This window comes from Chiloscyllium plagiosum, unplaced genomic scaffold, assembly GCF_037043375.1.
Source record: "Chiloscyllium plagiosum isolate Xiang-an unplaced genomic scaffold, Cpla_swu_hap1 HiC_scaffold_7, whole genome shotgun sequence".
NCBI classification, from domain to species: domain Eukaryota; kingdom Metazoa; phylum Chordata; class Chondrichthyes; order Orectolobiformes; family Hemiscylliidae; genus Chiloscyllium; species Chiloscyllium plagiosum.
The window spans coordinates 82,716,855-82,733,005 of NW_028270145.1; the positions used below are offsets into that span (position 1 = coordinate 82,716,855).

The window sequence follows — 16,151 nt, forward strand, 5'->3', positions numbered from 1 at the left end:
GTTATTGAAGTGGCAGTGACTGTCATGAAGTGGAATGTTCTCAACTTATAGTTGAAGCGTTTAATTAAATTTAGAGTGAACAAAAGATATATTCTTCATACATTTGTGAGGTAATGATTCATTCTCTGCCAGCACACACAGTAATTTCTAGTTTTATCTGAAGAAAATTTGTGGAGTAATTTCAGTCAAAAATGTTGCAAAGTTGCTCATTCTTGCAAATTTGCCAATGCAGAGAAGTTTGGTTTCTGCCATTTTTAGTCAAATTTCCTCCACTTAAAATTATTTAAAGTAGTACACAAATTCCTATTACATTCTTCCAGCTCGACGAACAGAACCACAGCAACGAGCACCCGAGCTACAAATCTTCTCACAAACTTTGAACATTCTTATACTTCTCATCTGAGAGCCAAGATTTTGTTGTAGTTGTGAATACATTCCATCCACTTTAATGACTAGGGAAGGCATGTGTTTTGGGATTTAGGTCAAGAATGTATTTTGAGAATAAGGGGAATCTCTAACTCAGCAATTGATTAGGAATTCTGAATTATCTTTTCAGACATTTGTTGGAGAGAGAGCTTTGTAAGTTTTGTTTATATTGAGAAATATGTCCCAATTCTCACCTTTTCACGTGTACACAGGGCATCAGCTTTGAACAGTGATAACGCGTTTATATTTTGAAATCATTGAAAATACGGACAGGTTTATAGGTTCACAACAAAAACAGAAATTGCTGGAAAAACTCAGAAGGTATGGCAGCATCTGTGAAGAGAAAGCAGAGTCAATAATTGGGTCCATTGATGGATCCCACCCCAAACCAATGTCTGAACTAATTGTAGCTTGGAAAAGGTTGGTATATATGCTGAAGATCGGGTTGGGGGAGGCGGGGGTGGAGAGGAGTAAACAATAGGTGGAGATAGAAAGAAAAATAGTTGGGGGCCCCTCCCACCCATATACATGAGATGGAGATGGATGACCTGGGAGAATAGGCACTGAGGCGAAGACAATAGAAGAGTGTTCAATGTCATGTCGTGCCCTAAATTCATTAAGGTGCGGCTGTAGAGGGATAAGACTAAGACTTTTGCTGAGTGCAGAACATGCAGTATCAGAGTGGAAAGGGAGAAGGGATAGTAAGTGCATGATAAGAGACAGATTTGGGCGAAGGGATAGGAAAGGGGAGGAGATGAGTGTCTCCAAGTTGTTGCATTTTGTATTCCTTAATTCCTTCAAGAAAAAGCTGCTTGTTAGAATACTGAATGAACCAGAGGCTGAAGTGATATAGAGATCAGCAGTAAACAGGTTTTTAAAAAACTTTTTGCAAGGAATGTTTACTTGCAGAAAAGATGCACATGTTAATGTTGGTCAGTTCTAAAAGCCGTAGATGGTGTTTCTACTTGATAGTTGCCAGTTATATGAGGTAATCAATATTTTTTCTGTCCTTTCAGTACGCACTAGACCGCCTGAAGGTTATGTGTGAAGAAACCTTGTGTAGTAACCTTTCAGTTGAAAATGTGGCAGAAATTCTCATTCTTGCAGATTTGCACAGTGCAGAACAGCTGAAAGCACAAGCAATAGACTTCATTAACAGGTAAGTGTCATTGCTTTCATTTGAAATTCAGGCTGCCAAATCTATATTTTGTGTTCATTGAATTAGTTTTCTTTCTTTTAATATTTTCCCATTACAGGTGCAGTGTTCTCCGACAACTTGGGTGTAAGGATGGAAAAAACTGGAGCAACAAGTAAGTAAAGTGGAAAAATGAAATTGATTGGATTGGTTTTCGAGATTTAATATCATACATTCTTTAACCTCATTATATGTCACAGCTGTATCTCCAGATACACTATTGTATGTTCTTTTAAAGGACAAACAAATGCAAAATAGATGAATACCTACCTAGGAGGCAGCTCTGCTTTTCCATATGCAACTCTGCAAAGTACAAAGAAAGGTTTCTAAGTTTTGCCATCTGTCATATTGCAAAAGATTCTTTTTCATTCCAAACATGCTAAATTCTGATTATTTATCGTTATAATAGCCACTTTAGGTCACTTTCCTATTTAAATTTGTATAACCTTTTGCTGTTGGGAAAATGATCATGAAGAAAATAGTTGCCTTTCCAGATTAGAGAGTTCCTCAAACTTTGGATTCCATTTATTAGTCCAGTTGACTGGACGGCTGGTTTGCAACGCAGAGTGACACTAATAATGTGTATTGAATTCCTGTATTGTCTGATGTTACCATGAAGGTCCCGCTTTTTCAATATCACCCATTGCCTGAGGCATGGTGACCCTCAGGGTAAACTCACCACCAGACACCTCTGTAATGAGAGAGTAGCCTATGATCCTGTGGGAGCATGACAACTTTGCCTTTACTATTGTAGAGCTATATTGTCCAATAATGTCAAAGCATTTTATACTGGAAATATACCTAAAAAATATTTCACAAGATACCAAGCAATTGTTCTGTACTTGTACGGATTTGTTGTGGTCTATTTTTGACTTTCTGAATAGAGAATTTGTTGAGATGTTACTGTATAAAAGGCTACAAAAGTATATTTATGTTTGTTTTTAATTGTGTATAACTTCCTATGATCTAGCCCTAAGATTGTTCCATATGCACTGCTAACAAAAGCTCTGCCCTGAGCTTTATTGAGTGTTCTTTAACTCACTCTTGGAAAGTGCATTTTTAAAAGTTGACATCTTCTATTTTGCTAGGAGAAAGCTACCTAGATTACACCTCCTCCCACCCTGCCCCCTGAAAAACAACATCCCATATTCCCAATTCCTTCGCCTTCGCTGCATCTGCTCCCAGGAGGACCAATTCCAATACCGAACAACCCAAATGGCCTCCTTCTTCATAGACCGCAATTTCCCCTCAGACGTGGTTGACGATGCTCTCCACTGCATCCCCTCCACTTCCCGCTCCTCCGCCCCTCCAATCGCCATCAGGACATAACCCCACTGGTCCTCACCTACCACCCCACCAACCTCCAGATACATCGTATCATCCTTCGTCATTTCCGCCACCTCCAAACAGACCCCACCACCAAGGATATATTTCCCTCCCCACCCCTATCAGCGTTCCGGAAAGACCACTCCCTCCGCGACTCCCTCATCAGATCCATACCCCCCACCAACCCAACCTCCACTCCTGGCACCTTCCCCTGCAACCGCAAGAAATGCAAAACTTGCGCCCACACCTCCCCCCTCACTTCCCTCCAAGGCCCCAAGGAATCCTTCCATATCTGTCAGAAATTCACCTGTACCTCCGCACACATCATTTAGTGCGTCCGCTGCACCCAATGTGGCCTCCTATACATTGGGGAAACAGGCCGCCTACTTGCGGAACGTTTCAGAGAACACCTCTGGGACACCCGCACCAACCAACCCAACCGCCCCGTGGCTGAACACTTTAACTCCCCCTCCCACTCCGCCAAGGACATGCAGGTCCTTGGCCTCCTCCATCGCCAGACCATGGCAACACGACGACTGGAGGAAGAGCGCCTCATCTTTCGTCTAGGAACCCTCCAACCACATGGGATGAATGCAGATTTCTCCAGCTTTCTCATTTCCCCTCCCCCCACCTTTTCTCAGTCCCAACCCTCAGACTCAGCACCGCCTTCTTGACCTGCAATCTTCTTCCCGACCTCTCCGCCCCCAACCCCTCTCCAGCCTATCACCCTCACCTTAACCTCCTTCCACCTATCACATTCTCAATGCCCGTCCCCAAAGTCCCTCCTCCCTACCTTTTATCTTAGCCTGCTTGGCACACCCTCCTCATTCCTGAAGAAGGGCTTATACCCGAAACGTCGATTCTCCTGTTCCTATGATGCTGCCTGACCTGCTGCGCTTTTCCAGCAACACTTTTTTAAGCTCTTATCTTCTATTTTGCTTTACAACATGGGAAAGTATATCACAATTTTAGTTTTATTAAACCAGAAAGTCATTATTTTTGTATTTTAGTGGATGTCCAATGTAGCTTTATAGGCCGACAGTAATTGGCAGTAGCATTCCTTTAGAAATGAGCTTTAGTTTCTCAAAAGCTAACTTGTATTAAAAAGCAGATTGCAAGAGTCAAGTATGAGAGAGGCTGGAACTCTGAAATAAAATCAGAAATTAGTGGAAATAATCAACAGATCTGACAACATCTTTGGAATTATTACTTCAAATTGATAGCTCTTCCATTTGAACTGAGAAAATTTAAAAATGTAGTTTTAACCAAGTAAAAATGGGGGAGCATGGGAAAAGGCATAAAACAGAAGATCTGTGAGGGGCTGGAATACAAGACAAATGAAATGACAGGAATTGTTTGTGCAAGCCAAAGGGAGAGTGGTAATGGACAAGTGTAAGTAAAATGTGTCTAAAGGAGGTTTTACTGTGCTGAATCACCTACTCTGTGATAGTGTTAAGTTCCAAAAAGAAGGAACCATGAAACAGCAGGAACTTTAATATAGAGATGTGCATTCTATGGGCAACAAGGTTAGAGAGAAAACAAAACCAGAAATTACTGGAAAAGCTCAGCAGGTCTAGCAGTATCTGTGGAAAGAAATCAGAATTGACAGTTTGGGTCGAGTGACCTTTTCTGAGAACTGGGTTACAAAGAGGTGTTTGTCCCTCCAAAAGTGCCAATATTGTCATCATTGCATTGCATGTTTGGACTCTTAAAGTGACAGTCAGCCTTCACAAATACAGAGTACATCAGGGATTCCTGAAATGAAAACATTCACAATGTTTACTGTCATATATATGACAGTAAGTAAGATTTTCCAGAGAGCGTTGCTTCCTGTGTGGCTGTCGATGTAGTTCAGGTGTTTGTTTATTTTCTTGCTGTTTTTAATTTGTGGTGTTTTTGGTGTAATGGTTTTAAGAGGTAGATTGCAAGTTCTTTCCCAAACTACACGTTTCCACATTCTCCTCAATTTCGGAGTGGAGCTCTGGCCAGCAGAAATGGTTTCTGGCTATCTCCCTCGTTCTGACAATGTCATAGTGATCTTTGTGTAGTTGATTTCACACCCGTTCCCTTAGTTATGATAGAGTGATGACCCTCATCCTGTTTGCATGTACACTTCCAGCATCCGTGTGATATACAGCTTCAGTTCTGGTTGCTTCTGTGATTTTTGCCATGCCCATCAGTTTTGGCAGTAGTGAATCATTTCTATGGTACCATTTAACTTGTCCTACTGTTACTGGAGTGTTCTCTACTTGGTCGTCGTGGAAAATGTCTACATAAGGACTGATTGTCATTGACTCATTTGGCAAAGGAGCCCATCAGCATTCTCATCTAAGTTGGATTGCTGATACTGAATTGTATGTGAGAGTGGATAGCAACCGTGCTCACCTTGCAGCTCGCTGCTAGAGGTGTTTCTGCCCGAGGCCCAAATATTGTGATCTGTGGCCTGTTAAGTAGGATAAATTCCCAGCCATACAGGTATTCGTGAAATTGCCTAATGCTAAAAATGATTCTTGGAGCTTCTTTCTCTATTTTTGTATGATTCATTTCTGTAATTTTTTAAATGATCTTGATGCAAAAATTCAGTTCTGAAGCAGGGTTACTGGACCCTAAACGTTAACTCTAATTTTTCTCCGCATATGTTGCCAGACCTGTTGAGTTTTTCCAACAATTTCTGTTTTTAGTTATGATTTCCAACATCCGCAACTCTTTGATTTTGTTATTGTTGATACAAAAGCTATTGGCTTCTCTTCATCATTCAATATTATGTGAGAAATGACTGCTGCTAGCCTAGAAGGTGATGCATTGCATGCTAGTTGCAATGACAACTTTGGGTTAAAGTAGGTCAGGACTTTTTATTGTAATAACGTCTTTTTGGCTTGTGTAAATGCTCCTTCACACTTTAAGTTCTTGTTTTTGGCATAATAAATTGTGCAATGGCTAGTGAATGGCTGCAAGATTTGGGATAAACCTGCCGTACTAATTCAGCAAGCCCACAAATGATTGTAGTTGCACTTTTAGGTGCTGGTGCCCCAGTTATGGCTTTTACTTTTGAATATGATTTGCGTACTCCCTCAGTATCGATGACATGGTCTAAATTTTAAGTGGAAAATTTTTTAAAATTCTCATTTGCCTTTCCTTACTCTTAGCCCATAATCTTCAAGGTTCTGTAGCCTCTAAATTGTGGAGATGCTCTTTTTGATTTCTTCCTGTAACCAAAGTATCATCTAGGTATCACTGGACTCCTTCCAGTCCCCTTAAAATCTGATCTGTGGCGCAGTGGATATGGTTCCAAATCAAAATTGCTTGAATTCGAATAGTCCTTTGTGTGTTATAATTGTCAAGTATTTCTGTGACTCGGGATCTACATTCATGAATTGACCTTTAGCAAGCTGAAAAGCTGATCTCCAGCTCGACTAGCAAATAAGTCAGCAATTAAAGGCAAATTGAGACCTTGAAATCATTGCAAATGTGTACTGATCCATTTTTCTTTATCACTGACACAATAGGTGTGGCCCAACGACTCTCGTTTACAAATTCAAAGACACAAACATTTTTGGAGAGTGACAATATAATTCGCCAACATATTCTGCATCCCTCTTATGGTTGCTTAAAGCCTACTACATCTCTTCCTTTTTCCACTTCTGATGATAGGCAGTTGAGCAGGAACAGGAGGACCAGTTCCACCACAGAACACACCAGATGGCCTCCTTCTTTAGAGACCGCAATTTCCCTTCCCAAGTGGTTAAAGATGCCCTCCAAAGCATCTCGTCCACATCCCACCCCTCTGCCCTGAAACCCCACCGCTCCAACCGTAACAAGGACAGAAGCCCCCTGGTGCTCACCTTCCACCCTACCAACATTCGCATAAACCACATCATCCAAAGACATTTCTGTCACCTCCAAACGGACCCCACCACTGGGGATATATTTACCTCCCCACCCATTCCGCTTTCCGCACAGACCATTCCCTCCGTGAGTACCTGGTCAGGTCCATGCCACCCTACAACCCACCCTCCCCTGCCACCGCAGGAATTGCAAAACCTGTGCCCACACCACCTCCTTCACCTCCATCCAAGGTCCCAAAGGAGTCTTCCACATCCATCAAAGTTTTACCTGCACATCCACCAATATCATTTATTGTATCCGTTGCTCCCAATGCGGTCTCCTCTACATTAGGGAGATTGGACGCCTCCTAGCAGAGCTCTTTAGGGAACATCTCCGGGACACCCGCATCAATCAACCCTACCATCCTGTGTCCCAACATTTCACCTCCGCCTTCCACTCTGCCAAGGACGTGCAGGTCCTGGGCCGCCTCCACCGCCGCTCCCTCACCAACCAATGCCTGGAGGAAGAACACCTCATCTTCTTCCTCGGAACACTTCAACCCCATGGCATCAATGTGGATTTCATCAGTTTCCTCATTTCTCCTTTCCCCACCTCACCCCAGCTCCAACCTTCCAGCTCAGCACCACCCTCATTACCTGTCCTACCTGCCTATCTTCCTTTCCACCTCTCCACTCCACCCTCCTCCCTGACCTATCACCTTCATCCCCACACCCATTCACCCATTGTACTCTTTGCTATCTTGCCCCACCTCCTCTCTGACCTATCACCTCCATCCCCAACCCCATTCACCTATTATAGTCTATGCTACTTTCTCCCCCCCCTCCATTTATCTCTCCCCTCTGCAGGCATCCTGCCTCTATTCCTGATGAAGGGCTTTTGCCCTAAACATTGATTTGCCTGCTCCTCGGATGCTGCCTGACCTGCTGTGCTTTTCCAGCACTACTCTAATCTAGATCAAATTCATTCCCAGTGGGAATTTCCACTGGTTATTTGAGAATACTCTTTTAAAAAAAGTTGAATCTTTTGGGCAATGATTTTCTTTTAAAAGGTTTTGATTTTTATCTGAATTTTTTTAATATTTGTCTGCAGACTCCAATCCAATTCAAAAATAATTTTGCATATGTCATTTTCAGTAAATTTAAAATTTACTTTAAAATGGTAAACTTACAGTAATTTAAAATGCTTATTTTTGTAATGAACTCATTTTTAGATGATGCACTTTGGCCTATGAAGTCTGCACTGTTCAAAAACTAGCACCCAATTACTCTAATCTCATTTTCCAGCACTTGGCCCAAAGCCTTGTTTGCTTTGGCATCACAAGTGCACATCTCAATGTTTCTTGAATGTTGTCAGTGTTTCTGTCTTTACCACCCTTACAGGCAGTGAGTTCCAGATACCCACCACCCTCGACATGAAATTTTGGATTTCCTTGCCTCCCCTCTAAACCTCCTGCCCATTACCTTCAATCTATGCTCTCTGGTCATTGATCCCTCCACCAAAGTGAAATGGTCCTTTTATTTCAACCCCATCAATGTCCCTCAGAATTTTGAAATCTCAGCTATATTCCCCTTCCATCTCCTCTGCTCCAAGGAAAACAACCTCAGTCTACAGATAACCTTGATTACCCAACATTAGATTAACTGAATTTCAGATGATCCAAACAAGATCGCAAGGTCCCGATGTGTGGCTAATTATGTTATCCAGCATCGATCGTCCGGCATTCAGTTAACCAAATGAAATTCTCCTTGCCTGTGTCCTTCAGAAAATCAAAGTAAGCGGGTGCAAATTAACACGTGGCTGCACAGCTGGAGTAGGAGAGAGGGCCTCAGATATGTAGATAATTGGGAAGCCTTCTGGGGAAGGTGGGACCTGTACAAGAAGGACGGGTTGCATCTGAACTGGAAGGGGGCCAATGTCCTGGGTGGAAGGTTTGCTCGAGTAGTTCGAGAGGGTTTAAACTAGTATGGCAGGGGGGTGGGAACCTGAGCTGTATACCGGAGGTGAGAGTTGATGCAGATGAAGCAATAGCAAGAGGTAGACCAGCTAGTGGGAAGGATTTTCCTGGGAAGGAACCAAGGGATCAGTTAAAGTGTGTTTGCTTTAACGCAAGGAGTATTAGGAATAAAAGTGATGAACTTAGAGCATAGATTAGTACCTGGTGCAATGATGTTATGGCCATAACAGAGACATGGGTTTCTCAGGGCAGGAATGGTTGCTGGATGTTGCAGGGTTTAGAGCATTTAAAAAGAATAGGGGGGGGGGGGGGAGAGAGAGGAGTGGGTGTAGCACTACTAATCAGAGAGGGTATCACAGCTACAGAAGCTTCCATTGTCGAGGAAGATCTGCCTACCGAGTCAGTATGGGTGGAAATTAGGAACAGCAAGGGAGCAGTCACCTCATTAGGGGTTTACTACAGGCCCCCCAATAGCAGCAGGGAGATGGAAGAAAGCATAGGTCAGTAGATTTTGGAAAAGTGTGGACGTAGTAGAGTTGTTGTAATGGGTGACTTTAACTTTCCCAATATTGATTGGAACCTCCTTCAAGCAGAAGATTTGAATGGAGCTGTTTTTGTAAGGTGTGTTCAGGAGGGTTTCCTAACTCAGTATGTTGACAGGCCGACGAGGGGAGAGGCTATTCTAGACTTGATGCTCAGAAACGAGCCGGGGCAGGTATCAGATCTTGTGGTGGGAGAGCATTTTGATGATAGGGACCACAACTGCCTCACATTCTACATAGCTATAGAGAAGGAGAGGATTAGGCAAAATGGGAGGATATTTAATTCGGGAAGAGGATACTATGATGTGATTAGACATGAGTTAGGAAGCATGGATTGGGAGCAATTGTTCCATGGTAAAGACACTATAGACATGTGGAGACTGTTTAAGGAACAGTTGTTGCAAGTGATGAATAAATATGTCCCTCTGAGACAGGCAAGAAGGGGTAAGATAAAGGAACCTTGGATGACGAGAGCGGTGGAGCTTCTCGTCAAAAGGAAAAAGTTGGCTTACATAAGGTGGAGGAAGCTAGGGTCAAGCTCGGCTCTAGCGGATTACAGGAAGGCGAGGAAGGAGCTCAAATGGTCTGAGGCGAGCCAGGAGGGGGCACGAGAAAGGCTTGGCAGAACGGATTAGGGAGAACACAAAGGCATTTTACACTTATGTGAGGAATAAGAGAATGGTCAAAGAAAGAGTAGGGCCGATCAGGGATAGCATAGGGAATTTGTGTGTAGAGTCTGAGGAGGTAGGGGAAGCCCTAAATGAGTTTTTTGCTTCTGTCTTTATGAAAGAAACAAACTTGGTAGTGAATGAAAACTTTGAAGAGTAGGTGTGCATGCTGGAATGGATATAGATAGAGGAAGCTGATGTGCTGAAAATGTTGTCAAACATTAAGATTGACAAGTCACCAGGCCCGGACCAGATTTGTCCTCGGCTGCTTTGGGAAATGAGAAATGTAATTGCTTCGCCACTTGTGAAGCTCTTTGCATCCTCGCTCTCCACTGGAGTCGTACCTGAGGACTGGAGAGAGGCAAATGTAATTCCTCTCTTCAAGAAAGGAAATAGGGAAATCCCCGGCAAATACAGACCAGTAAGTCTCACGTCTGTCGTCTGCAAGGTGTTAGAAAGGATTCTGAGGGATAGGATTTATGACCATCTGGAAGAACATGGCTTGATTAAATGCAGTCAACACGGCTTTGTGAGGGGCAGCTCATGCCTCAAAAATCTTATCGAGTTCTTTGAGCATGTGACTAGAAAAGTTGATGAGGGTAGAGCTGTGGATGTGGTGTATATGGACTTCAGCAAGGCATTTGATAAGGTTCCCCATGGTCGGTTCATTCAGAAGGTCAGGAGGAATGGGATACAGGAGAACTTAGCTGTCTGGATACAGAATTGGCTGGCCAGCAGAAGACAGTGAGTGGTAATAGAAGGAAAATATTCCGCCTCGAAGTCTGTGGTGAGTGGTGTTCCACAGGGCTCAGTCCTTGGGCCTCTACTGTTTGTAATTTTTATTAATGACTTGGATGAGGGAATTGAAGGATGGGTCAGCACGTTTGCAGACGACACAAAGGTTGGAGGTGTCGTTGACGGTATAGAGGACTGTTGTAGGCTGCAACGGGACATTGACAGGATGCAGAGATGGGCTGAGAGGTGGCAGATGGAGTTCAACCTGGATAAATGCGAGGTGATGCATTTTGGAAGGTCGAATTTGAAAGTTGAGTACAGGATTAAGGATAGGATTCTTGGCAGTGTGGAGGAACAGAGGGATCTTGGTGTGCAGGTACATAGATCCCTTAAAATGGCCACCCAAATAGTACAGGGTTGTTAAGAAAGCATATGGTGTTTTGGCTTTCATTAACAGGGGGATTGAGTTTAAGAGTCGTGAGGTCTTGTTGCAGCTCTATAAAACTTTGGTTAGACCGCACTTGGAATACTGCGTCCAGTTCTGGTCGCCCTATTATAAGAAAGATGTGGATGCTTTGGAGAGGGTTCAGAGGAGATTTACCAGGATGCTGCCCGGACTGGAGGGCTTATCTTATGAAGAGAGGTTGACTGAGCTCGGACTTTTACATTGGAGAAAAGGAGGAGGAGAGGGGACCCAATTGAGGTATACAAGATAATGAGAGGCATAGATAGAGTCGATAGCAAGAGACTATTTCCCAGGGCAGAAATGACTAACACATGGAGTCATAGTTTTAAGCTTGTTGAAGGAAAGTATAGAGGGGATGTCAGAGGCGGGTTCTTTACACAGAGTTGTGAGAGCATGGAATGCGTTGCCAGCAGCAGTTGTGAAAGCAAGGTTATTGGCGACATTTAAGAGACTACTGGACATGCATATTGTCGCAGAAATTTGAGGGTGCATACATGAGGATCAGTGGTCGGCACAACATCGTGGGCTGAAGGGCCTGTTCTGTGCTGTACTGTTCTATGTTCTATGTATTCAATATGTCAACTAAACACTCCAGCCCAGGCAACATCCTGGTAAATCTCCTCTGCATCCTCTCCTGGTGCAACCACATCCCTCCTATAATGTTGATTCCGGAACTGCATACAATGCTATCACTGTGACCTAACCAGAGTTTTATATAGTTCCAGCATAACCTCCCTGCTCTTAAACTCTGTATACCAGCTAATAAAGGCAAGTATTCCATAAGCTGTCCTAACCACTTTATTTACCTGTCCCATTACTTTTAGGGACCAGTGGACATGCACACTAAGGTCCTCCTGATCCTCAGGGTCCTGCTGTTCATCATGTATTCCCTGGCCTTATTTGTCCTGCACAAGTGGATCACCTCACACTTACCCAGATTGAATTCCATTTACCACTGACCAACCATCCATATCCTTTTGTAATCTAAGGGTAATAGTTGCTCAGAAAAACTCTTTGATCTCCTGGGTAACTATTAAACTGAGCCCTTGGTATCCATCATGAGCTGGCGAACCCAACACCACATGCCCAATGTGGTTCTTTCCCATCTGCAGCCCTACACTAGCACAACATCATCACCACTGGACTAGAATCCACCTCAAACACTCAACCACTTGTTGGCATGCTGCAACCTACCTTTCATCTACTTGGCACCCAATCCCTCCCTAACCTCAACCTGCCTGTCATCCACCCTTACTTTACATACATAACTTTTCACAGTGGCTGTCAAAGAGGCTGTCTGTCGTGTTGTATATTTACATCACAGAACAAGACACATTGACTGCCTCAAAAGGGGTGTAATTTCAGTGATCTTCTGTCCTGTTTGTGACAAGAATTCTCTGGGACTGGCCCTCCCTTGTTTTGTAACACAAAGCTGGGATCCAGAGTTGAGTTCATTTTAAGGATATGTGTGTGTATTTTTGTCAGGCCACTGGAAAACTGCTGCTTTTCGCCACAATGAAAAATCTCAAGATGCAGAAGTCCCAAAACGAAAACTTGACCACCTAACATGGATCATTCAATCATAGATAGTTAAGTTTTTGTTTCTTAAATATAAATAACAGGTAGTGACACTTGAATACAAGTCATTCTCATTGTTATTCCTCCTGATGAACTTTATCATTTGACTTATTTGCAGCCATGCCACAGATGTGATGGAGACAGAAGGCTGGAAGTCGATGATTCACTCCCATCCTCATTTAGTTGCAGAGGCCTTCCGAGCATTGGCGACTGCGCAGTGCCCACCATTTGGTATTCCACGCAAACGGTTAAAACAGTCATAATTACACTAGAGGACTGTAGGTACTGATCTCGCTACTGACTTTTGCGTAAAGGCATTTCTACCTTGCACCCATACAAGATGAAGTCCTCATTTACATACAGAGGTCACACCTGAACTTTAACTGTCTTTAATTGCTCTGCTGAAGGATGTGTTCCAGTATGGTCTTCAGCTTTAAATTAGTTTACATGCTTTTCTCTCAGCCACTTAAACAGCCTTAAATGATTTTCATCCTTCCTGTTAAGTTCACATGATTTTAAGTTTCTTTTTTTTTTAAATTAATGTGTGCCTTGTCATTAGACCAGGCTGTGCAAAATTGCATCAGCAGCCATATTGCAGAGCCTTCCATTGAATGACTGGGAAAGGCAAAATAAGTCTTTAACACTTTTCTTAATAACTACTGTCTGTACAAAATTATGGTTGATTCCCAAGGAAATTAATCAATCTGAGCCTGATTGGCTAGATTGGAGCAATATTGCATGTGATTTGATGACTGTCCCCAACCCAGCTTTGCATTATGCATGCTGTTGAAATTCTGCATTACAGCCTGAAAGGGATGTACCATTCAATAGCACGTGTCCTTAATGGCCAGTGGTATATGAAGTACACGGTTGGTTTGTGAACCACCATTTTCTTTTTCAGTGTTTGTATACCTTGTTTACAGTTTGGAATTTCTACTGTACAGATTTTATTTTGAGAGTTAAATTCACATTTTTGGCAGAAATGTTAAAGACCTTTGTTATAATTGTGTGAAAATGGTTTGTAATGTTCAGCAACCTTCTAGAACTTGAGATCACATCATAGCTAAAGTCAAAACACTATATCTTTATGCTACCAATGGACCCAAAACAATGGACTAGTTCAGCAATCCACAGTGCAACAGTGTGAAACTTGAATAATGGAAGAGCATTTCTGAAGACTACCCATTTGAAACGCCTAATAAAGATGTTAAGACACTGAAGGTCACTTGATCAAATTAGTTTTTCCAAATATGCTTACAATGTTTCTGTCCCATTCACAATTAAGAGAAATTTCTTGCAAATTTTCTCCTCTGCCCTTCTCTCATGAAGGTGTTGATTCTTTGGGATCCAGGTCCAGGGGTGCTGGTCACCCTCCAGTATCTCATCCAAATGGCTGTTATTATGTGTGAGTGTCATACGGGTATTTAACCGCGGGGGACATCACAGACAAGCCTAATGCTATCCTTGCCTGATGTCAACACGTGCACTTCCAGTGGGGCTGTCGGATAGTGATCAGATGTGAAAACCCTGGTGATTTTCCATTCCCCTATCCCAGCTGGTGCTTAGACCATTGAAAACACCCTAATTGATGCCCCAGCTAAGATCACTTTACTCAGCACAGACTAGGGATTGAAACTGAGATCTTCCAGGTACTCACTGGATAAACATGCTGAGCCACTGGGGAAGGTAGCCCTTTTAAGAATGAATGGGTATTGTTATCAAGTCATTTGTCTGAGACACTGTGCTAAGGTAACACTGTAGATTTTGTAGAAAACTCCAGTTTCAGGACAGTGATTTGCAATGCCTCAAATTGACTTTACATAGCAATTGATTTGCTTATGTTTTGCTATTTTATTTATTATGCATCAATATATTTCATAAAGCTTATGTTACGTTAAAGAAACTTTGTAAGACTTTATAAATGCAATTGAATGCACTAATTTGTAACAGCGTTCATTTCTGTAGACTATTGTTTTGTGAAAATCATTTTTGTTAGACAAGAGAACTCAACTATTTTTAAAAAAAAAGAAAGGTAAAAGAAGCTGATGGGTTTAAGTTATCAATGTATCTGTTTACCGTCATATCACAAATTCAGAAAGTATGGTTGCATGAACTACACACCATTAAAATTTGAATAAAAACTTAAAATGAGTTTTGAGATGGATGTTCAAAACTAATTGGCATTAATTTTCATGCTCTGAGCAGTTTGAATACAATAATCTGTTTTAAATTAGTAAAACCTATTTTCTACTTGTTTGCTGAAGTGTTTATTTCAGGCAGATCAAAACAAAATAATGTTGCCTTCTGATATATTTATTCCTGATTTCATAAGAACTGCAACTGTCCACCTCCATCTACTTTGATGGGAGAACAAGAATATTCTGGGGTGTAGATTGTTTCATAGTTGACGGAGATGCAACACTGCCAGATGGAAGCTATCGTTGTGCAGGGCAAAATTTAATTCATCCACTTTGAGTTTCTTTCTTTTGTGATTTCTAATATTCGCTTTGATCCCAGCTGAATAGAGGTGCTCCATCTAGTGACTGAACCACAAACTAATAACTTTTTCCATTGAAAATAAATTCCAGAGACCAGGGATCTAAATTTTAAACTGGGTGGACCATCATCAGATGGAGTTTAATGTGGATAAGTGTGAGATCATCCATTTTGGTTGGAAGAATAGAAATAGCAACTTATTATCTAAATGGAGAGAAATGTCTGAGTGCTTCAGTACATAGGGATCTGGGTGTTCTCATGCATAAATGCAGAAAACTAGTACAGGTACAGCAGGTAATTACAAAGGCAGATGGAATCTTGGCATTTATTACTAATTGAAGAGTAATGGGTTAAAGAGTTATGGAGAGCGGGCAGGAAAGTGCACTTAAGGCCAAGATGAGATCAGCCATGATCGTACTGAATGGCAGGGCAGCTTCATGAGGCTGATTTGCGTACTTGTGTTCCTAGCTCTTATGTTCTCAATGGAACGGCTTCATTTCCAAAAGAGGTTCTTGGTGGCCTGCCTAAAAATTGAGGGTCAGAGTGGGAATATGATGACACAGATGTATTGGAGGCCTGTGGGAATTATTAGTGGAAATTAAAGATAAAAGTTGTATGGGGGAGCAAAGGAGCTATTGCAATTAGCAGCAGGAACAGCAGAGACCCTCGTGAAGACTGAGCGCTGACTTCGACTTTACCAAACCCAAAAGAAATTCTGAGGAAAATAATTTTTAAAATATTATCTTGTGTTGTTTTAGCACCTCCTACCTTGATTTTTTTTTGTCATATTACAAAGTGTGCAACACTCACCAAGTCTTCAAAGTGTGATTCAGACCCTTTGGCTCATCAAGTCTGCACCAACATAACTACCAATAAAGATGTGCTCATCCCAATTTCCTGCACCTGTCCCACATCCCTA

General features: G+C 42.2%; 1 protein-coding gene across 3 annotated transcripts in view; it reads left to right on the forward strand.

The window, feature by feature from the left end:
• The window catches only part of spopla (speckle type BTB/POZ protein like a), a 216,233-nt gene extending 201,243 nt beyond the window's left edge, over nt 1–14,990 (forward strand). For 2 of the 3 annotated variants that reach the window (XM_043694074.2, XM_043694076.2), the window contains 3 exons: nt 1,443–1,585; nt 1,683–1,736; nt 12,855–14,990. In XM_043694074.2, coding sequence (XP_043550009.1) covers nt 1,443–1,585; nt 1,683–1,736; nt 12,855–12,999 — 342 coding nt within the window. In that variant the 3' untranslated portion in view covers nt 13,000–14,990. Of the gene's footprint in view, nt 1–1,442; nt 1,586–1,682; nt 1,737–12,643; nt 12,827–12,854 lie in introns of those variants that run through there. The other variant, XM_043694078.2, reaches the window with a different exon arrangement.
• Nucleotides 14,991–16,151: the final 1,161 nt, after the last annotated feature.